General features: G+C 47.7%; 1 protein-coding gene across 1 annotated transcript in view; it reads left to right on the top strand.

Annotated features, from left to right (window-relative positions):
• Window positions 1-16,998, top strand: part of LOC139054423 (protein Skeletor, isoforms B/C-like) — a 455,133-nt gene that overhangs the window by 68,654 nt on the left and 369,481 nt on the right. Inside the window, exons 2-3 of the mRNA XM_070531374.1 lie at window positions 9,903-10,037; window positions 16,080-16,152. Of these exons, the coding sequence (XP_070387475.1) occupies window positions 9,903-10,037; window positions 16,080-16,152 (208 nt within the window). The remainder of the gene's footprint in view (window positions 1-9,902; window positions 10,038-16,079; window positions 16,153-16,998) is intronic.

Raw genomic sequence — 16,998 nt, 5'->3', positions numbered from 1 at the left:
ACGTCAATGGGGTGGAGTCGGCCAGGGGTGGTTTCTTCCGGCGCTGACATAATTCGCAGGTTGCGACATAACGACGCGCAGAGCGGTAGAGACCGGGCCAGAAAAACCGATCGTACGTACGCAAAACCCCAAGGTGTCCCGCCGTTGGTGTATCATGAAGTTGTCCGAGAACGACGGGTAGCAGATGACGAGAAGGACAAGCAGGAACTCCGGGCCGTCAGGGATGATATTGCGGCGCTAGAGGATGCCGTCATGCAGCACGAACATGCGGCGCGTGCTGTCGGTGCTGCCAGATTGCACTCCGGCGATGATGGGCTGTAAGGATGCGTCGTGTTGTTGTTCAGCGCGCATGTTCATCATGTCAGTCAAAGCCATCACGCAGGTCGTCGGATCATGCGCAACAGGATCGGGAGGATAAAGGGGTGACGCGACGCAAGAGGCAGTCAGCGTCCTTGTGGAGGCGTTCAGTCTTGTAATGGACACTAAATGAAACTTCCTGGAGCCGAAAAGCCCAGCAACCAAGCCGTCCAGTCAGGCCACGGAGGGAAGACAGCCAGCAGAGTGCGTGGTGGTCTGTGACGACCGAAAACGTGCGGCCGTACATATATGGCCGGAACTTGGTGACAGCCCAAACTAAAGCCGAGCACTCCCGCTCGGTCATGGAGTAATTTCTCTCGGAAGGTGACAGCAGGCGGCTGGCGTAAGCTATCACGCACTCGGTACCATTCTGATGTTGGGCGAGAACAACGCCGATGCCATAGCCGCTTGCGTCAATGTGGACTTCGGTCGGTGCACACGGATCAAAGTGGGTAAATAAGGGAGGGCTGGTCAGAAGCCCGATGAGAGCAGCGATCGCGTGAGCCTGCTAAGGTCCCCAAGAGAATGGGGTGTTCTTCTTTAGAAGATCTATCAAAGGCCGAGCAACGTCGGCGAAGTTTTTGACGAAACGGCGAAAGTAAGAACACAGGCCGACAAAGCAGCGCACGTCAGATACAGGATGTGGGAAACTGCGTACAGGGAAACTGCGTACGGTGCGAACTTTTTCCGCATCTGGTCGGACACCGGATGCGTCAATGAGTTGTCGCACGACGGTGACCTGACGGCGCCCGAATCGACGCTACGTGGAGTTCAGTTGAAGGCCGGCTTTTCGGAAGACCGCAAGAATTGCAGCGAGTCGGTTAAGGTGGCTGCCCAACGTGGGAGAAAAAATTATAACGTCGTCAAGGTAACAAAGACAGGTGGTCTATTTGTAGCCCTTGCAGGAGAGAGTCCATCATACGTTCAAATGTCGCAGGAGCATTGCATAGGCCAAAGGGCATGACTTTGAACAGATATAAACCATCTGGCGTGATGAAGGCCGTCTTCTCGCGGTTCATTTCATCAACTGAAATCTGCCAGTAGCCGGACCGAAGATCGATGGACGAGAAGTATTTAGCTCCGTGCAAGTAGTCCAAGGCGTCATCGATCCGTGGTAGTCATCGATCCAAGGCGTCATCGATTCATGGTACCAGCGCAGGCGCATCAGGGTATTGTAGGGGTTGAAGGACGGACTTCGGGATGAAAACGAAACTTGGGAGGGATTTATTTTACATTATGTACAGGGAGGTGAGACGTCAATGAACAGTCGTACAGTCATTACGGGCCGGCAGCAACTCGGACGCTGCGGCCCGCGGCAAGAAGTTCGAGAGAGGTGAAACAGGGAATCAGGGAATGACCTGGTCTCTCTGGAAGGCTTCTTATAAACCCTTCGAGCACTGTAAGTCACGTCATGTTTGACCAATAGGAGAGTCCGCTCCGATGACGCCACTTTCAGCCAATGGTAGGCGCCCGTGCGATGGTGTCATACCCGGCGAAGAGAGTCGGCGCCTGGTCCTCCTCTCTTGATCACTTGATCCCGGTGCTGCGGCCCCTCAGCGGTAGCAATTGTCTTCTTCAAAGGCGATGAAGAGGTACGCTTGGGCCTTCCCGGCACGTCTGGCTGTCACGGCGCATTACCGCCGTCTTGGTTTGCACCCAATTCTTCTAAGGTGGAGAAGGAGGGGGGGGCGCTCATGCTCCATTGTACAAGGGTCCACCTGCTCCCGGTGGCTCGGCTCCGCAGTGGTGGCAAATGCCTTCTTCAAAGGCGAAGGGGGACGATTGAGCTCCATTGTCCGAGGCCCCCTTCTAATCCCGGCGGCGCACGACCTGGGGGCCGCAAACTTGTTTGCACTTGTCTGGTGCTCCTCTGGAATGTGGTTTCCTGCTTCTGCATTCCTCAATTAGCTGTGCTGCGTTTTGAAGTGGTTTGGGGAACTCGAAGTAATCGCAGGAAACAGCTCCATATCTAACAGTATCGATGCGCAGGCGCATCGATACCCTGATGCGCCTGCGCTGGTATGGTCTGATATATAAGTGTTTTTTCTGGAATAAACCTCAGTTGTTAGTTTGCGCCTGTCCTGTCTTCTTACATGTGATTGTCTAGAAAGCGCAACCAATGTTTCCTAGTACCATCTTTCTTTTTCACAAGGACGATAGGCGAAGTCCAAGCGCTGGCTGATGGCTCGATGACGGAGCATTTTGTCCAATTCTAATTGGATGACTCGACGTTCAGCATGCGATAGACCATTGGGACGCCGACGAATAGGATTCGTATCTCCACTGTTTATACGGTGGTGAACAACAGATGTTTGGCCTAATGGCCTGTCACCGAAATCAAAGATATCACCGTACGATTATTCAAGCAGGAGTCTTATGTCCGTGACCTGTGCAGAGGTGAAGTCAGGTGCAATCAGTTTCGCGAAGTCATCCGTTAAGGAACTAGAGCTGTCAGCTGCAATCGGCGCTAATAAGCCATTCTCGGCATTCAGACTCTCAATGTCAAATTCGCAACCACTAGAAACACTGGCCAAGAACATGCCGGCCGGAAGCATTTGAGGGCACAGGCAGAAATTAAGAAGTGGTAGAACGACGTCGTTATTAGTAACCGTGGCCGACTTATGAGGAACAGCAACGTTCCGGTTCAAAAGCACGTCGAGGATGGGGTGAAGCACGTATTCACCGTCAGGAACTTGTGGTTGTGTGGTCAAAGTGACGTAAATAACTGCCTTGAGTGACCGACGCACATCTTGAAGCGAGCACAAGTGCGGTGGGGCGGGGCTCGGAGCATGGGCGAGTTGAGACAGTTCTGACAAACGCCGGTCGCGCAGTCGATGAGAGCAAAATGAGGGGATAAAAAGTCCAATCCAAGGATAACGTCGTGTGGGCAGTTGTCGATTACAGCAAATAGAACAGAAGTAGGGCGGCCGGCAATGATTAAACGCGCAGTACACGTTCCAAGCACAGCCAGCACGCCGGCGCTGGCCACACGAAGCACTCGGGCAGCTGCTGGGGTGAGGACCTTCTTTAAACGTCTACGTAGGCTAACACTCATCACATATACGTGAGCTCCAGTGTCGACGAGGGCTTGGACAGGTACGCCGTCTATTTTGACGTCAATTACACTTCCCCTATGGGCACAGACAGAGGATTTGCTGCAGCATTCGGCAATGCGGCACCACCTCCGAGGGCTGCAATTCCTAGTTTTCCGAAAGGGTGCGGCCAAAAGCCACAGCGGACGAAAGGCGACGTGGCTGCGGCGAACGGGAACACGGGCGATGTGCTTACGGGGAACGAGACTGGTGTCTGCGCGGCGATGGTGAGCGGCGGTGCCACGTGTTCCAAGCAGAGTTGGCGGCGCTATTAGACTCGGCGCTGGGCGAAACATTGCGGGTATTTCCATCAAAACGGCTCAGATTGGTCGGCGTGCGAGGTGTTGAGGGCCTGGAGTTGCGACAGTATCGGGCGGCATGACCAATGTGGCGACAGGTGAAACATATCAGCTGGTCGTCCGCAGTTCTCCTCTCAGTTGGGTTGCGATAACCTGGAGAGAAGTGTCGGGGTGGAACAAAAATAGTAGAAGGGCGTTCGTTAGGTCTGGGATTGGTGGCAGCACACACACTGACTGTAAACCAATGTTTTCAAGCTTTTGGCGAACGATTGATTGTACGAGAGGAACTGAAAATGTGGTAGCATCAGGGCTACGCGAACAGAAAGCTGCGGGCGCTATCGTATCCAGTTCACGTCTAACGATTCGCACTACGTCCTCCGATGTCGGGGCATGCTGCTCTGCGGGTTGATCTTCACACGTCGAAGTTACGGCAGTATTGGGAAGTCTGGCGAATGTTGCAAGACGCGTATGCTTTTGGCCTGCTCGAATTGTCGGTACTCTTTAATGATTGCGTCAACTGTAGAGCAGCTCTTGCACATGAGCAGATTAAACGCGTCGTCATCAATGCCCTTAAGCATGTGCCCGATCTTCTCAGCTTCTGCCATGTCGTGATCGGCGTTACGACAAAGTGCCGGCACGTCCTGGATATGCGAGACATAGGACTCCGAGAGGGATTGGGTACGGTAGTTCAGTTCCTGCTTTGCGGCAATATTACAGCCGGCTTGTTGGCCGAACAACTCTGTCAATTTCTCTTTGCATTTGTCCCACCTGGTTAGCTCTTCTTCGTGGTTTTCGTACCACACCTTTGCCGTGCATCGTAGGTAGAACAAGAGGTTAGCTAGCATAAGCGTGGGGTCCCATCTGTTGATTCCACTCACGCGTTTGTACCTCGCCACCCACTCTTCAACGTTGGCGCCATCGGTCCCGCAGAAAGTTCCATGATCCTTGGGTTGTACAACGACGATTGAAGGTGACAGCGACGTAGCTGGCGACGGTGACGTTGGAAGCGGTAACGACGTTGATCCCGCGTGCTCACCGTCCTTCATGGTGCGACGTCCACTGCGGAGCTCCGTTTCCAGCCGTGGTACCTCGCACCTCTCACCAATATGTTACGGCGGTGTGTCAGAATGGCTAAGATGGCTGACCGCCCGCAACACGCAGCAGCCAGCGTCTCCGATCTTCTTCCTCTCTCTTCTCTTATCCTTCCGTAACATTATTATTATTATTATTATTATTATTATTATTATTGTTATTATTATTATTATGTTGCCTGCACAAGGAACCTGCTAAAAAACACCATTGTTCCCAGCATCATATCTGTAACTTCTATTACGATAAAATTTTATTTGTCATTTCCAATAGCTACGTTCAGAAGGTGCGCACTTCATTGTCAGTGGTCCGTGAGCTCCGCAACGCGAGTTCTGCGTCGCCTCGAGAGATGGCGCCACGGGCCTTTGGATGCTGCTCTTCTACCTAGGCAGTGTGTCTCCGTGGCGTATTTCGCCGTGTGGGCTTCAGCCGGTTCTCTTAGTCCACATGGACCAATGTGGCATGGTGCGGGGCGGTGTGGTTGGGTGTGCCGTGGCGAACGTGCACCAGACCCATTTTGAGACTGTGGCTAGGCTCCAACCAATCTGCCGGTTGCCATTGCATGCTCTACTTTTGATGATGCGAGGGCGAGCATTTTTTTTAAACAGCTTGGCGCTGTCAGCTGGAACACACGGCATATTTTCAAGGGGCTGGAAAAAATCTAGCCGTCTGAGCACCTAGGAGGCTAGGAGTATATAGGAAGCATGGGTACCTAATTAAATGTTAACTAGACTACAGCGGCAATCCATGTGCAACAGTTCTATGCACTTGGGCGCTTTTCATGACTCTAGGCGTAGGCAACGCAGCGGAAACACACAGCAAGAGAGACAGATGTTGCCCTAACTTTCAAGGACTTGATATTAGTTTTGCGGCATATGAGAGTCAGGTGATGCGTAAAACATCCACGCACCACACTACTAGAAATTCCATGTTGCTGACACTAGGGCCGATTCTGGCCAGCATCGGGGCGGACAGTCTACGTAGGCAGCCGGCGCGAAGTAGTGTTTAGAGGCGCCCGGACGGAGGACGCGACAAAATGTTGATAAAAGCGCATATTATTACTGTGTTTTAAGTTTGTGCGTCTGCGAACACATAAAACACGATGTGGCATACATTAAAGCATAGGAAAGCGTGTGTATGTCTTCTTGTGTTCGCGGGTTTTCATGCTTGCAAAAAAACTTTTATGTCGCAAGTATTTAGCAACAGAAACTATACGGAGAGTTTTTCATGTTGCTCTAAATTTTCTCATTGACACTACTCATCTAAAATATTTGAGAAGTTGAATAATAATTAGGACTAATTATACATTTAGGCGGAATGCAAAACATAACGTGAGTATCTCCAACCGACGGCAAACAGCGTTACCTTGATTCTGTCCAGCTACGTGGCATTTGCATATTTTTATAGTTTGGCTCAAGTTACGTGGGACACCCTCTATATATATAAAAACATGCAGCGCCTGTGCCGAAAAAGTGTTTCGCGTGACTTTTTTTTTTTAGTGTTCAACGTGCTTCTCTCCTTACCTACCGTGTTTTTTTGCTGGCAGGCGTAACGGGCATTTACTGGGAACTCAATTTTTGAGACTGCGTCATTATTTAAATTATTGTGTTGGTGTCGACGCCTTTTAACGGTACAGTTGACTCCATTCAGCATGACAGCTCGTTCAAGTGTACGGTTATACTGAGTTCTTTCTTCATTAAGTCGAAATGAGGGGATTTGTCTTTTCTTTCCCGCTTTTAAGGACAGCCAAGTGATGAAGTATCAGTGTGACTCGTTCAATACGCCCAGTTGACTACCATAGGAAACAGCCTCTCTGCTGTCGCCAGGATGAACCGAGCGAAACGTCATCACGGGCTAACTGAACTTGGGACCAGTTTCACAGAAAGCAAATGTCAGCCTTGTGGACGCTCCTGCACAGGTGCTTGCCGGGAGGGTAATCACCATGCGGCCCGAGGGGCAATGACCGCCATTAGAGCGGCGATGGCCGACCTGACCAGGGCTCAAGGTCACAGCAGGCACGCGCGGGAGCCCATTCGGTTTTTTGCCGGCGTCGCAAGTCTGCTCGCGTGGAAGATTTCCTCTTCGTGTCAATCGCTGTCTGAGCAAGAGGCGAACGTTCATTTTTACGCAATAGGTTCTTTCATTTGAAAACATTGACCGGGTCTCAATGCATACCACAATTTTCTAAAAACTCTTCAGAACTCATCAGCTGTAGCGTCACTTTCTGGATGTCAAATTTTCGCCTGCTAGCACACCGTAATCGTACTAATCACGCAAGTTATGAAATTCATGGTTGTTACTGAGATTGTAGATCAAAAATGGTAAAACTTTTCCATGTGCGTCATTTTCAGCCGTCTCCACACAATATTTAAAGATGCAAAAGCGCAATTCCCTTTTACTACTTGGCCGAATCTTTCTTTTTTTCTGGGTAATGTACCAAGTTTCATTCAAACTGGTGCTCTATTGATTGGCACTTTTTGGTCACACAACGCGCCTCACATGGAAGCTGGCAAGCTCGAGTGATAAAAGCCAACGGACCTCGAAAGACTGGGAAAAGCGGCCGTGCCGTGCAGCAAAGCCCAAGGCAACAAATACGTCGCGAAGATTCGGGCGAAAAGCGGTTCCGTACAAATTGTCACCGACATAAGCAAGGGTGGTTATGGGAGCAACGATAGAAGCGCGGCTGTGTTTGGAGAGAACAAACATTGAGAAAGAAAAAAGCGTTTTTTAATTAAATCGAGACAGATTCATTCAACGAAAGTAAAATTCCTTATCAAGTTTATATACGCGTGACGAGTAAAGAAAAAGCAATTTTATTTTAGCATTATTTTAGCTCTGCAAGTGTTCAGAAACGCTCACTTGTCACAACACGGGCTCCTAACAAGTTGTGCCCTTTTGCTTCTCGACGCGTGTATGAATTTGGTGCCGCGGGTATAGCTTCGTCCTTTCTCAACTTGTCGAAAGTAGTGAGTTACGACCGCCAGACAATTTAATTGCTTTTCAGTAAAACGTTTGCAGGGGCGAGTGGATACATGTCCAGTAAAAGAGAATAGCGCACACCAGGACGATCACAAAATGAGAGCGCTTCTGTGTGTGTCCCTCTCATTTTGTGGTAGTCCTGGTTTGCGCTATTACACAGTTTTAGAATAGGCCCCAAAAAAGAGCTTTGCAGGTGTTAGCGTTGGGGCACGCAGGAGTGAAGAGCTTTAGAATAGGGCTATGCGTTTGCGCATAGCGTCCTGCGCTGACAGTGCCACTACGGCGTCAAAGAAAATCTATTAGGAGTAATTAAATGAAACTTATCATTTATGATAGCAATAATAACTTTGACTTGCGTGCTTTCGCGTTTAATTACAATTTAGAGGTTATTCTGTAAGCAGCAAACAATTAGTTGCACTTAGTTTTGAGCAAACCAACTTTACGTGCCTTCACCAGCCAATCTAAGCCGTTTTAGGCCTACGAGCCATAATATCCACAATTGAATTCGGAATCGGCGGCTTCTAATGAATCAATCTTCATAACACACGCTAGTTGAGAGAAAGCGATAACATCAATCACTTCTCCTAGCTTGCGAACTTCACGCGTTACCACGAATCGAACCTAGTTTGGTGCTAGGTTGGAGCCGTCGCTTCGATGGGTGCCGCCATGTTTCTTTACGCAAATTTTTTGGGTCAACTTTTGGGGCTGCCGGTAAATCAGTGAAATAGCGTGCCCAATGCAAAACCCAAACGCAGTGGGCGTCTCGCCCATGCGCAGTGGCGTCGGCGCTATTTCTCTGGGGCCCGAAAACGTTTGGGGCCGCTATTCTAAAAATCTCTATTCTCCTTTACTGGACAGATAATTGCTTACTTTAGTGATTTTCGTGTGACTGCGCATGCCAACGGGCTTGGTGTCCGACGATAGAGCCAGCACTCTGCACCTAAAATATTCGTCGTGCTTCAATGGCGGGGCATTTAAATATACAGCTCTCAATGCCAGACCACCAATACAAATTTCGCGCCTTCGAGAACAAAATGACATAACTTCTGTTTTTTACCTGTTTTTTACCGGATATGGCGTCACATTGTCTTTTCTTCTGCCGGAAGACATTCTATCTTCGTACAGATGGCGCTAAGCCCCATGAACCGCTGATGAACCGCCATGTTTTGAACGTATGAGCTTCTATGGAAGCTACGCTACCACGTATGTTTTATTTACCTTGTTCTACTTGCGCAAATGTTTTTTTTTACTTTACCTCATGTTTCTTGACGCGCCTCCACAGCAATGTGAGCGCGTGCTTTTTTTTTTCACCCGGGTTAAATGCGCCCCGTGCTACCCCCTTGCTCTTCGCACATTGCTGACGACAGCAGGGCATAACGTGATGATACAAAGTTACATAAAATTTTATCCGTCAAGCAAGCTTGAAGCGCTTTCCCTGCTGCGTGTAGATTTAGTGGCAGTGGGACATTTCGGTTATTTGTCACTGTTACAGTTTCTTTCTAACCAAGAAATATTTTCACCATACGTGCCCGACGAAACTGGTATTAATTGTAGTAAAGACTCCAGGAAGGAAGCAAATGCAAATTGAATCACGTGTCAAAAGTGTAATTTGATTATAAGGTAGTTGGGAACTCCGGATCAATTAACGTGCCCCCAATGCACGGGGGTTCTCGCCCCCATCGCAAGGCGGCGGCGATTTGTTGTCACGTCATCGCGTTCAGCATACAGCACTATTGCCGCTAAGCCACTTCGGCGGATGTACTCAAGCAGTTACTAGAAGCTCGACGCCTGCTTGCATTGCCATGCCCGTGGTATACCGAGTTTTGAAGTTTGGTATTTCTAGTTGGACATCCTCATACTCTGCATCATCGTTAGTGGGCATTCTTCGCAAATGCCCCCAATCCCACTGTCGCAATCCCGGTTTCCTTCTGCAGAGATTCTTGTTGGCTGGCTTGTGCTTCTCCGATCTTTACTGCTTCTTCACTCTTTGAAATAGCAGTTATGATCCTCTTGTTGGCACGTTTTGATAGCCGAGGCTTTTCTGTGTAATGTGCTTGGCAGCCATTGCAATGGGGAAACCATGCAGGTGTCTGGGCCGAGTATTACGGCAAGCTGATCGGGCGCCTGGAGACGCTGCAGCACGCAGTGTCAGGGACTGTGTACGCGGCCAGTGAGGACAGCTTCTACCTGGTGGACTTCACATACGATGGCAACGGACCAGGTCAGTCGCGCGGACTCATCCAGTGTCTGCTGCAAGTCTTGTCGCCAACCAAAAATGAACACGCGCACACATAAGCTGGTGTATTAGTGGTCCTGTTTATAGCCAACTCAGGACGTGCAAAGATGCAAACTGGCATCAGCAATAGTCATCGCTGTGACAGAATTCCTCCCTGCTCACACGCGCCGATAGGGTGTGAACTTGAGCTGGTTGGTATGGCGCCGATAGGAGCTGCTTTAACTGTGTGGGCGCAGGAGAGAGCTGATTTACCAAAGCATGACACGCGGGCGCCCAAAACAACTCTCACATCTACAGGTCCGAAGCTGTTGCTATACTGTTAACCAGGGTGTAGGACCAAACCTGAACAGAAAACCTTACCCGAATCAGAATTTGGGTCCGTACGGAACCCGAACCGATAGTCGTAGAATGTGCTTGAACCAAATCTAAACCGAAAAAAATAGCGGTTGCCATTTCGGCACAAAACGGTTCAAGCATATTGGGCGTCAACTGGTGCTGACTGACACGCGATTTTTCGGAATGACTATTGCTGTACTCCTGTAACTCCACTAGCAGAATGTTTAGACTCACGAGTTCAGACTTTACTGCTTGCTACGGCCACCTGCTTGCACTTCTCAACTTGTCTGTGCCAGTTGTGCATCGGGGCCAAAATGTTGCCGCACAAGCTCCGCAACGTCGCTGTTGGAGCTCACAATGTTATAGCATTTGCGGTGTAACGTCGTTTGCGTGAGGTCGTTAGGTCAGCTCGTTCCTATAACTGTCTGTACCGGGATAAACGGAGGTCATTGAGAAGGGAAAATAGGAATATCAGTGACTTGAGCTGCATGTCCGAATTCTTCAATGTATAACACTGTGATCGATAATGAACGCTGTCACTTTCATAATGAACACTGTCACTGAAAAGAAGGCGCGAAATCTGGTCTTTTTACGTGCAATAATTCAAAGCATGTTTTTGCACCTCTAAGCAGACGACAAGGCTCGTCCAGCTGCAAAATCTTTGTCGGAGCAGAACGCACGTGCTTTATATCTTTTGGTTCATCCTTAAAGTGAGCGCTCAAGGCTCCGCGACCGTCGTAGAAGCGTAAGAAAAATCCCACATGGGGCCCAGAGCAAAGCATCAGCGTTCAGAAGTATCAGTATGCTCATATGCCATGCCGAATTGCTAGTTTCTTTCTTTACTCCACAGTGGAAGTTTGAAGATTTAACTTGCATGTTAGAATCTGAATCGCACTGTTTTCGACACCACTAATCTTATGCCACAGTTCGCTCATAGCCAATCCTGTGCTAAATACCTAAAGCAAAGTAGAAATAAACAGTGCTGCTGTCAAGGCGTTGAAGCTACGCAAACCTCGCGCAGACGCTTTCTGATTGCCTTCATTTTGTGGGAGAAAAGCTTTCCGCAGCTGCGCAATCAATTCGTAAACCGCACGGCATAGTGGAAACATTCCGGAACAACCCATCTCACGATGACCGTCGAGCATTCAAGCAACCATACACCATATTGCTCAACACACAGTTATTCAGGACCTGTAGGGTTCGTTCTAAGATTTGTATTGCTTAGGCTATATGCGTTGCACACTGTCTCCGGCATCGGTCTATTTTGCTATGGCACTCGCTCGGCTGGTTCGGATATCACCATGACGACTGCTCTATGACGACGACGCGCTGACGGGAATAGAATACTCACGATATGTAGACTCAGATGTATAAACTCAAAGTGCCTAAAATAGGCAATCAAATTATTGGAACCATTCCGGAAGAACCCATCTCGCGATGAATGTCGATGTTAATGTGATAAGCATTAAAACAATTTAATGGCACGCCATATTGCGCTGCAGAGACGCGGTAGGTATGCAGCCGCTCTTCCCCCCGAACGCGCTGTGATTCGGCGGCGCCGCGACGCGAAAGTCTGCGCACGGTCGCGAATAAGAATTCCGGCTCTGGACATATGCGATGCGCATTATAGGAGCAGTGGAGCAATTTTAAAAGTTCTCTTTTGCTATTGAACAGCAGCACAAACCAAGTGGCACATAATTACTCGTGTTGTCATCAAAGAGGGAAATTGAAGAGTGGCGCTTACCCAAAGGCACATAAGTGCTGCATGTCGGTGACAAAGAGCTTCGTTGAAGAGCGTACATACACAATGCCGCACACCCAGTTCCGCATCCCCAGTGTCGGATCGAAAGAGGTTCGTTCAAGAGCGGCACATGGGTACACATGCCACGTAGAAACGGACGCAGTTGGTCCAACGGTTGGTTTAAAAGCCTGTTCTCTTGGCACATCAGCCCAATCCTTTAACCCCTCGACTATTGATTTACTAGCGAGTGACCAAGGTTTAGACCGACCGACCGACCGACCAACCGACCCCGGAAAGTACCTGGAGTACCCAAAGAATGCTAATTGCATTAAAAAAAGACAGCATTTTCGATCGTCCTGCTCGCGCTCCGTATGGTTGACTATGCATTCAAATACGGAAAAGACTGAGCCCAGTGTTGGGTGTGTCCAGGCGCCCCATCGCACACGAAGGTGCTTTTGCCTGTAGATATGCTGTGTAATATAAATCTATTGGTGTGTCCTCATTTGACCCGTCGATAGCTGTCCTTGCCGAAACTAGCTCATGCGGATAACTTGATGGCACTCTGCAGCATGGAGGGAGATTAAATGGACTGCGTCCAACCGGTTCGCGAACCGTTATAAATTTTTATTTCTGGCAATTAACGAGCAAAATCACAGCGCGTTCAACTCGGACCTGGAGTGAACCTGCATTTCTTTCGGTTCAACACCCTGCTGTCAACAGTCTCTTGAGGCAGGGAGTGAGAACATCTTACATGCTGTAGTTTAGTCACACACTTATGTACACATATGAAACAACTATTACAACCAAGAAAATAATGAACGAGAAAAAAGAGGAATAACCGAGAGGCCTGATTTTTATTAATCATAATATGAGAAGCCAACAAACAAAGACGCCAATGACAACGTAGGGGAAATAACTTAAGAAAGAAATGATTATCTATCTATTATTTTCTAATTTCAATTAGTAAGTGCAAGTAATTTCCTCTACGTTGTTCTTGGCGTCTTTATTGGCTTCTCATGATGTAACCAAGAAAATATCAAATAATGATGACGTCCTTGTCATCATCAAGTAACTGAAAAATCTCTGAACGACAATGAACCTCTCTATTTGGCTTTCATAGATTATGACAATGGATCTTATTCAGTAGAGATACCACAAGTCATAGAGGCGCATTGTGTAATAAGGGGTAGAGGAGCAAAACGTGAATATCATGGGAAATATCTACAAAGATTCCACATTTACCTTGTTCTCCACAGGAAAAGTAGAAAGTTACCTATCAAGAAATTGTCAGGCGAAGAGACACAATCTCTCCAATGCTATTCATGGCATGCTTGGAAGAACAATTCAAGCTATTACTCTGAGAAGGCTTAGCAGTGAACATCAACGGTGAATATCTCGGCAACTTTCGGTTTGAAGATGACAGTGTCCCGTTCAGCAACATTGGGAACGAATTACAACAAATGATTGAGGACCTTAACAGAGAAAGTGTAAGAGTGGGGTTGAAGATTAATATGCAGAAAACAAAGGTAATGTTCAATAGCCTGTTATTCGACTGTTATTAGACATCGACTGTTATTAGGCAGTCGATTTAATTGAAGCTGGAGGAGACATAATGCTTGAGAAACTGGCGGCTCTTTATACGAAGTGTCTATCGACTGCAAGGGTCCCAGAAAACTGGAAGAATACAAACATTATACTATTCCACAAGAAGGGAGACGCTAAAGAATTGAAAAATTATGGGCCCATTAGCTTACTCCCAGTATATGCAATATTTACGAAAATAATCTCCAATAGAATAAGGGCAACACTGGACTTTTGTCAACCAAGGGAATAAGGGAACCAAGGGAACCAAGGGCTGGCTTCAAGAAGGGATACTCTACAATGGATCACATCCATTTCATCAATCAGGTTGAGAAATCCGCAGAGTACAATAAGCTTCTCTATATGGCTTTCATAGATTACGAAAAGGCATTTGAATCAGTAGAGATACCAGCAGTCATAAAGGCATTACGTAATCAAGGAGTGCAGAACGCTTACGTAAATACCTTTGAAAACATCTACAGAGGTTCTACAGCTACCTTAATTCTACACAAGAAAAAAAGGAAGATACCTATAAAGAAAGGGGTCAGACAGGGAGACACAATCTCTCCAATGCTATTCACTGCGTGCTTAGAAGTATTCAAGCTGTTAAACTGGGAAGGCTTAGGACTGAAGATCGACTGCGAATATCTAAGCAACGTTCGGTTTGCCGATGACATTGTTCTATTCAGCAACAATGCAGACGAGTTAAAACAAATGATTGAGGACCTTAACTGAGAGAGTGTAAGAGTGGGGTTGAAGATTAATATGCAGAAGACAAAGATAATGATAAATAGTCGGGCAAAGGAACAAGAGTTCAGGATCGCCAGTTAGCCTCTAGAGTCTGTGAAGGAGTACGTTTACCTAGGTCCATTAAGAAGAGGGAACCCTGATAATGAGAAGAAAATTCACAGAAGAATAGAAATGGGTTGGATCGCATACAGCAGACATTGCCAGCTCCTGACTGGAAGCGTACCATTATCATTGTAAAGGAAGGTGTACAAACAGTGCATTTTACCAGTGCTGACATATGGGGCAGCAACTTGGAAACTGACAAAGAAGTTTGGGAAAAAGTTAAGGACCGCGCAAAGAGCGATGGAACGAAGAATGCTAGGCATAACGTTAAGGGACAGAAAGAGCGGTTTAGATCAGAGAGGAAATGGGTATAGAACATATTCTAATTGACAAGAAGAGGAAAAACTGGAGCTGGGCAGGTCATGTAATACGCCGGTTAGATAACCGTTGGACCATTATGGTTACAGAATGGATACAAAGAGAAGGAAAACGCAATCGAGGGTGATAAAAGACTAGGAGGAGCGATGAAATTAGGAAATTCACTGGCGCTAGTTGTAATCGGTTGGCGCAGGATAGGGGTAATTGGAGATCGCAGAGAGAGGCCTTCGTCCTGCAGGTGACATAAAACAGGCCGATGATGATGATGGTGATGATGATGATGCTGCTGATGATGATCAATAACCTTGCAAAGGAACAAGAATTCATGATCGCCAGAAAGCCCCTAGAATATGCGCAGGAGAACGTTTATCTACGTCAATTACTCACAGTTGATACTGATCATAAGAAGAAAACTTACAGCAGGACAAAAATGAGTTAGAGTGCATAGGGCAGCCGTTGGGAGATTATGACTGGGTGCTTATCACTGTCGTTGAAAAAAAAGGGAGGGGGGAGTCCACAGCACTTCCGGGGGCTATCGCGAATTCGCTAACATTTCGGGACCATATGGAGGACTACATTGGAAACTATTATGACTCACTTTTGTTTCCTATTGTAGTTTCTTAATGCATTCTGCGTAGCAAGCTCTTAGAATGGACTAGCGTGTGCCGTGCTTGCGCAGCGAGCATGCGCTGCCAATCTTTGTCTTGGGTAGCCGGCACCCAGGCGCCGGCTGAGACCCCGCGTTTGCGGCGTCGGTGGGCGCTACAGGCTGCTGCTGACGATGATTGGCCGCAGCGGGCGCGGCGTAGATATTCGGTCGTGGTGCACAATTCATTAATTTCTTTTAAGTGCCATTTCTTGGGCACTGGACACAAATTAAGATGATGATGATGATAATTTATGCATTGTGCACTAAACCATCGTTTGTTACGAGCGTCGTGTCTTCCCTGTTAGCTTGCGTGGCTCGTTTGGGCAATGCATCACGTTTAGTGTGCGCAAACGTTTTGCACAGTGACGTCACGTAGTGCATTTCTAACATGAGTGGTGCTAATGGTGAGCGGTTTGTTGTCGAAACGATATTGCACATGAAGTTTACAAAATGAAGCGTGGGGAGCATTTCCTGTGGCGTAACATGGAGAAGAGTGTTACCTTCCTCGACTGAGGTAGACAGTTTGGCGAGCAGTTTTCTGTGTCCGCAGACGCTTTCTTCTGGGCCGGCAGCAGTCCCGAGCCAGACAGCATGGGCGAAATCCTGGCGGACGAGAACGGCATGTGAGTATGCGAGCGAAGAGCACCCGTCCGGTCCTTGCGATTGAGACAGGCGGCTGGTTTAGCAGCATAGACACACCGCACGGCAGCTATGCAACAAAAGTTAAACAAAAAAGGCACCAACGCCAATGAACCTTGAAGCCTGATGTTGCATAATGTAAGCAGTGCTGCGGATAATGTTGCCGACAGCGTTGTGCTAGTGTTTTTAATGATATTCTACATAAATAAGCTTCGTTAGTTGCTTAAACACATCTCCGCAAATTTCCAAAGCCACACGCATATACGATAAAGACTATGCTTAGTTATCTTTACTTGCAAAAAATGCATTGGGAGGTCAAATTATGACGAGTATTTCTTTTTTCTCTCTTGTTGTCCAAATAAACTTCAAACAAGGAGAATGATGACTGTCCGCTTGCATACGTGTCGCATGCCTCCATCGCCAAAAAAAATTCAACGTATACAGAATCGTTGTTTTTGTACGTAACGGCCCCAGTTTTAGTACCGGGTGTTTGAGCGTACAATTTCAGACTTTCTTTATATTGGCTGTGGCAGATAGCACAATTGTAGCCCACAAGCTGGTCTACTCGAACAGGTGCACATTACTTGCTCAAAAAATGGAACTGCGTAATTGACTAATTAACGAAAATTCGCTAATTCAGTTTTTAACTAATTACCTTATGGCACTTGTTGCAATTTGCAAATTCTAGCCGGGGTGTTCGGAAGGCGGATCCACTTGGAACGAAATTCGAGAATGACACCGGTTTAGAGATATAAATTCCCGAACTTTGCGGAGAAATGCACTGGCGTCCCAGTTATATTTTCGGCTTCAATGCATAAAACGACATTTTG

This window comes from Dermacentor albipictus, chromosome 1 (genome assembly GCF_038994185.2).
Source record: "Dermacentor albipictus isolate Rhodes 1998 colony chromosome 1, USDA_Dalb.pri_finalv2, whole genome shotgun sequence".
Classification (NCBI taxonomy): Eukaryota; Metazoa; Arthropoda; class Arachnida; order Ixodida; family Ixodidae; genus Dermacentor; species Dermacentor albipictus.
The sequence above is the reverse complement of the archived record's forward strand: the minus strand, read 5'-3'. Positions and strand labels throughout refer to the sequence as shown.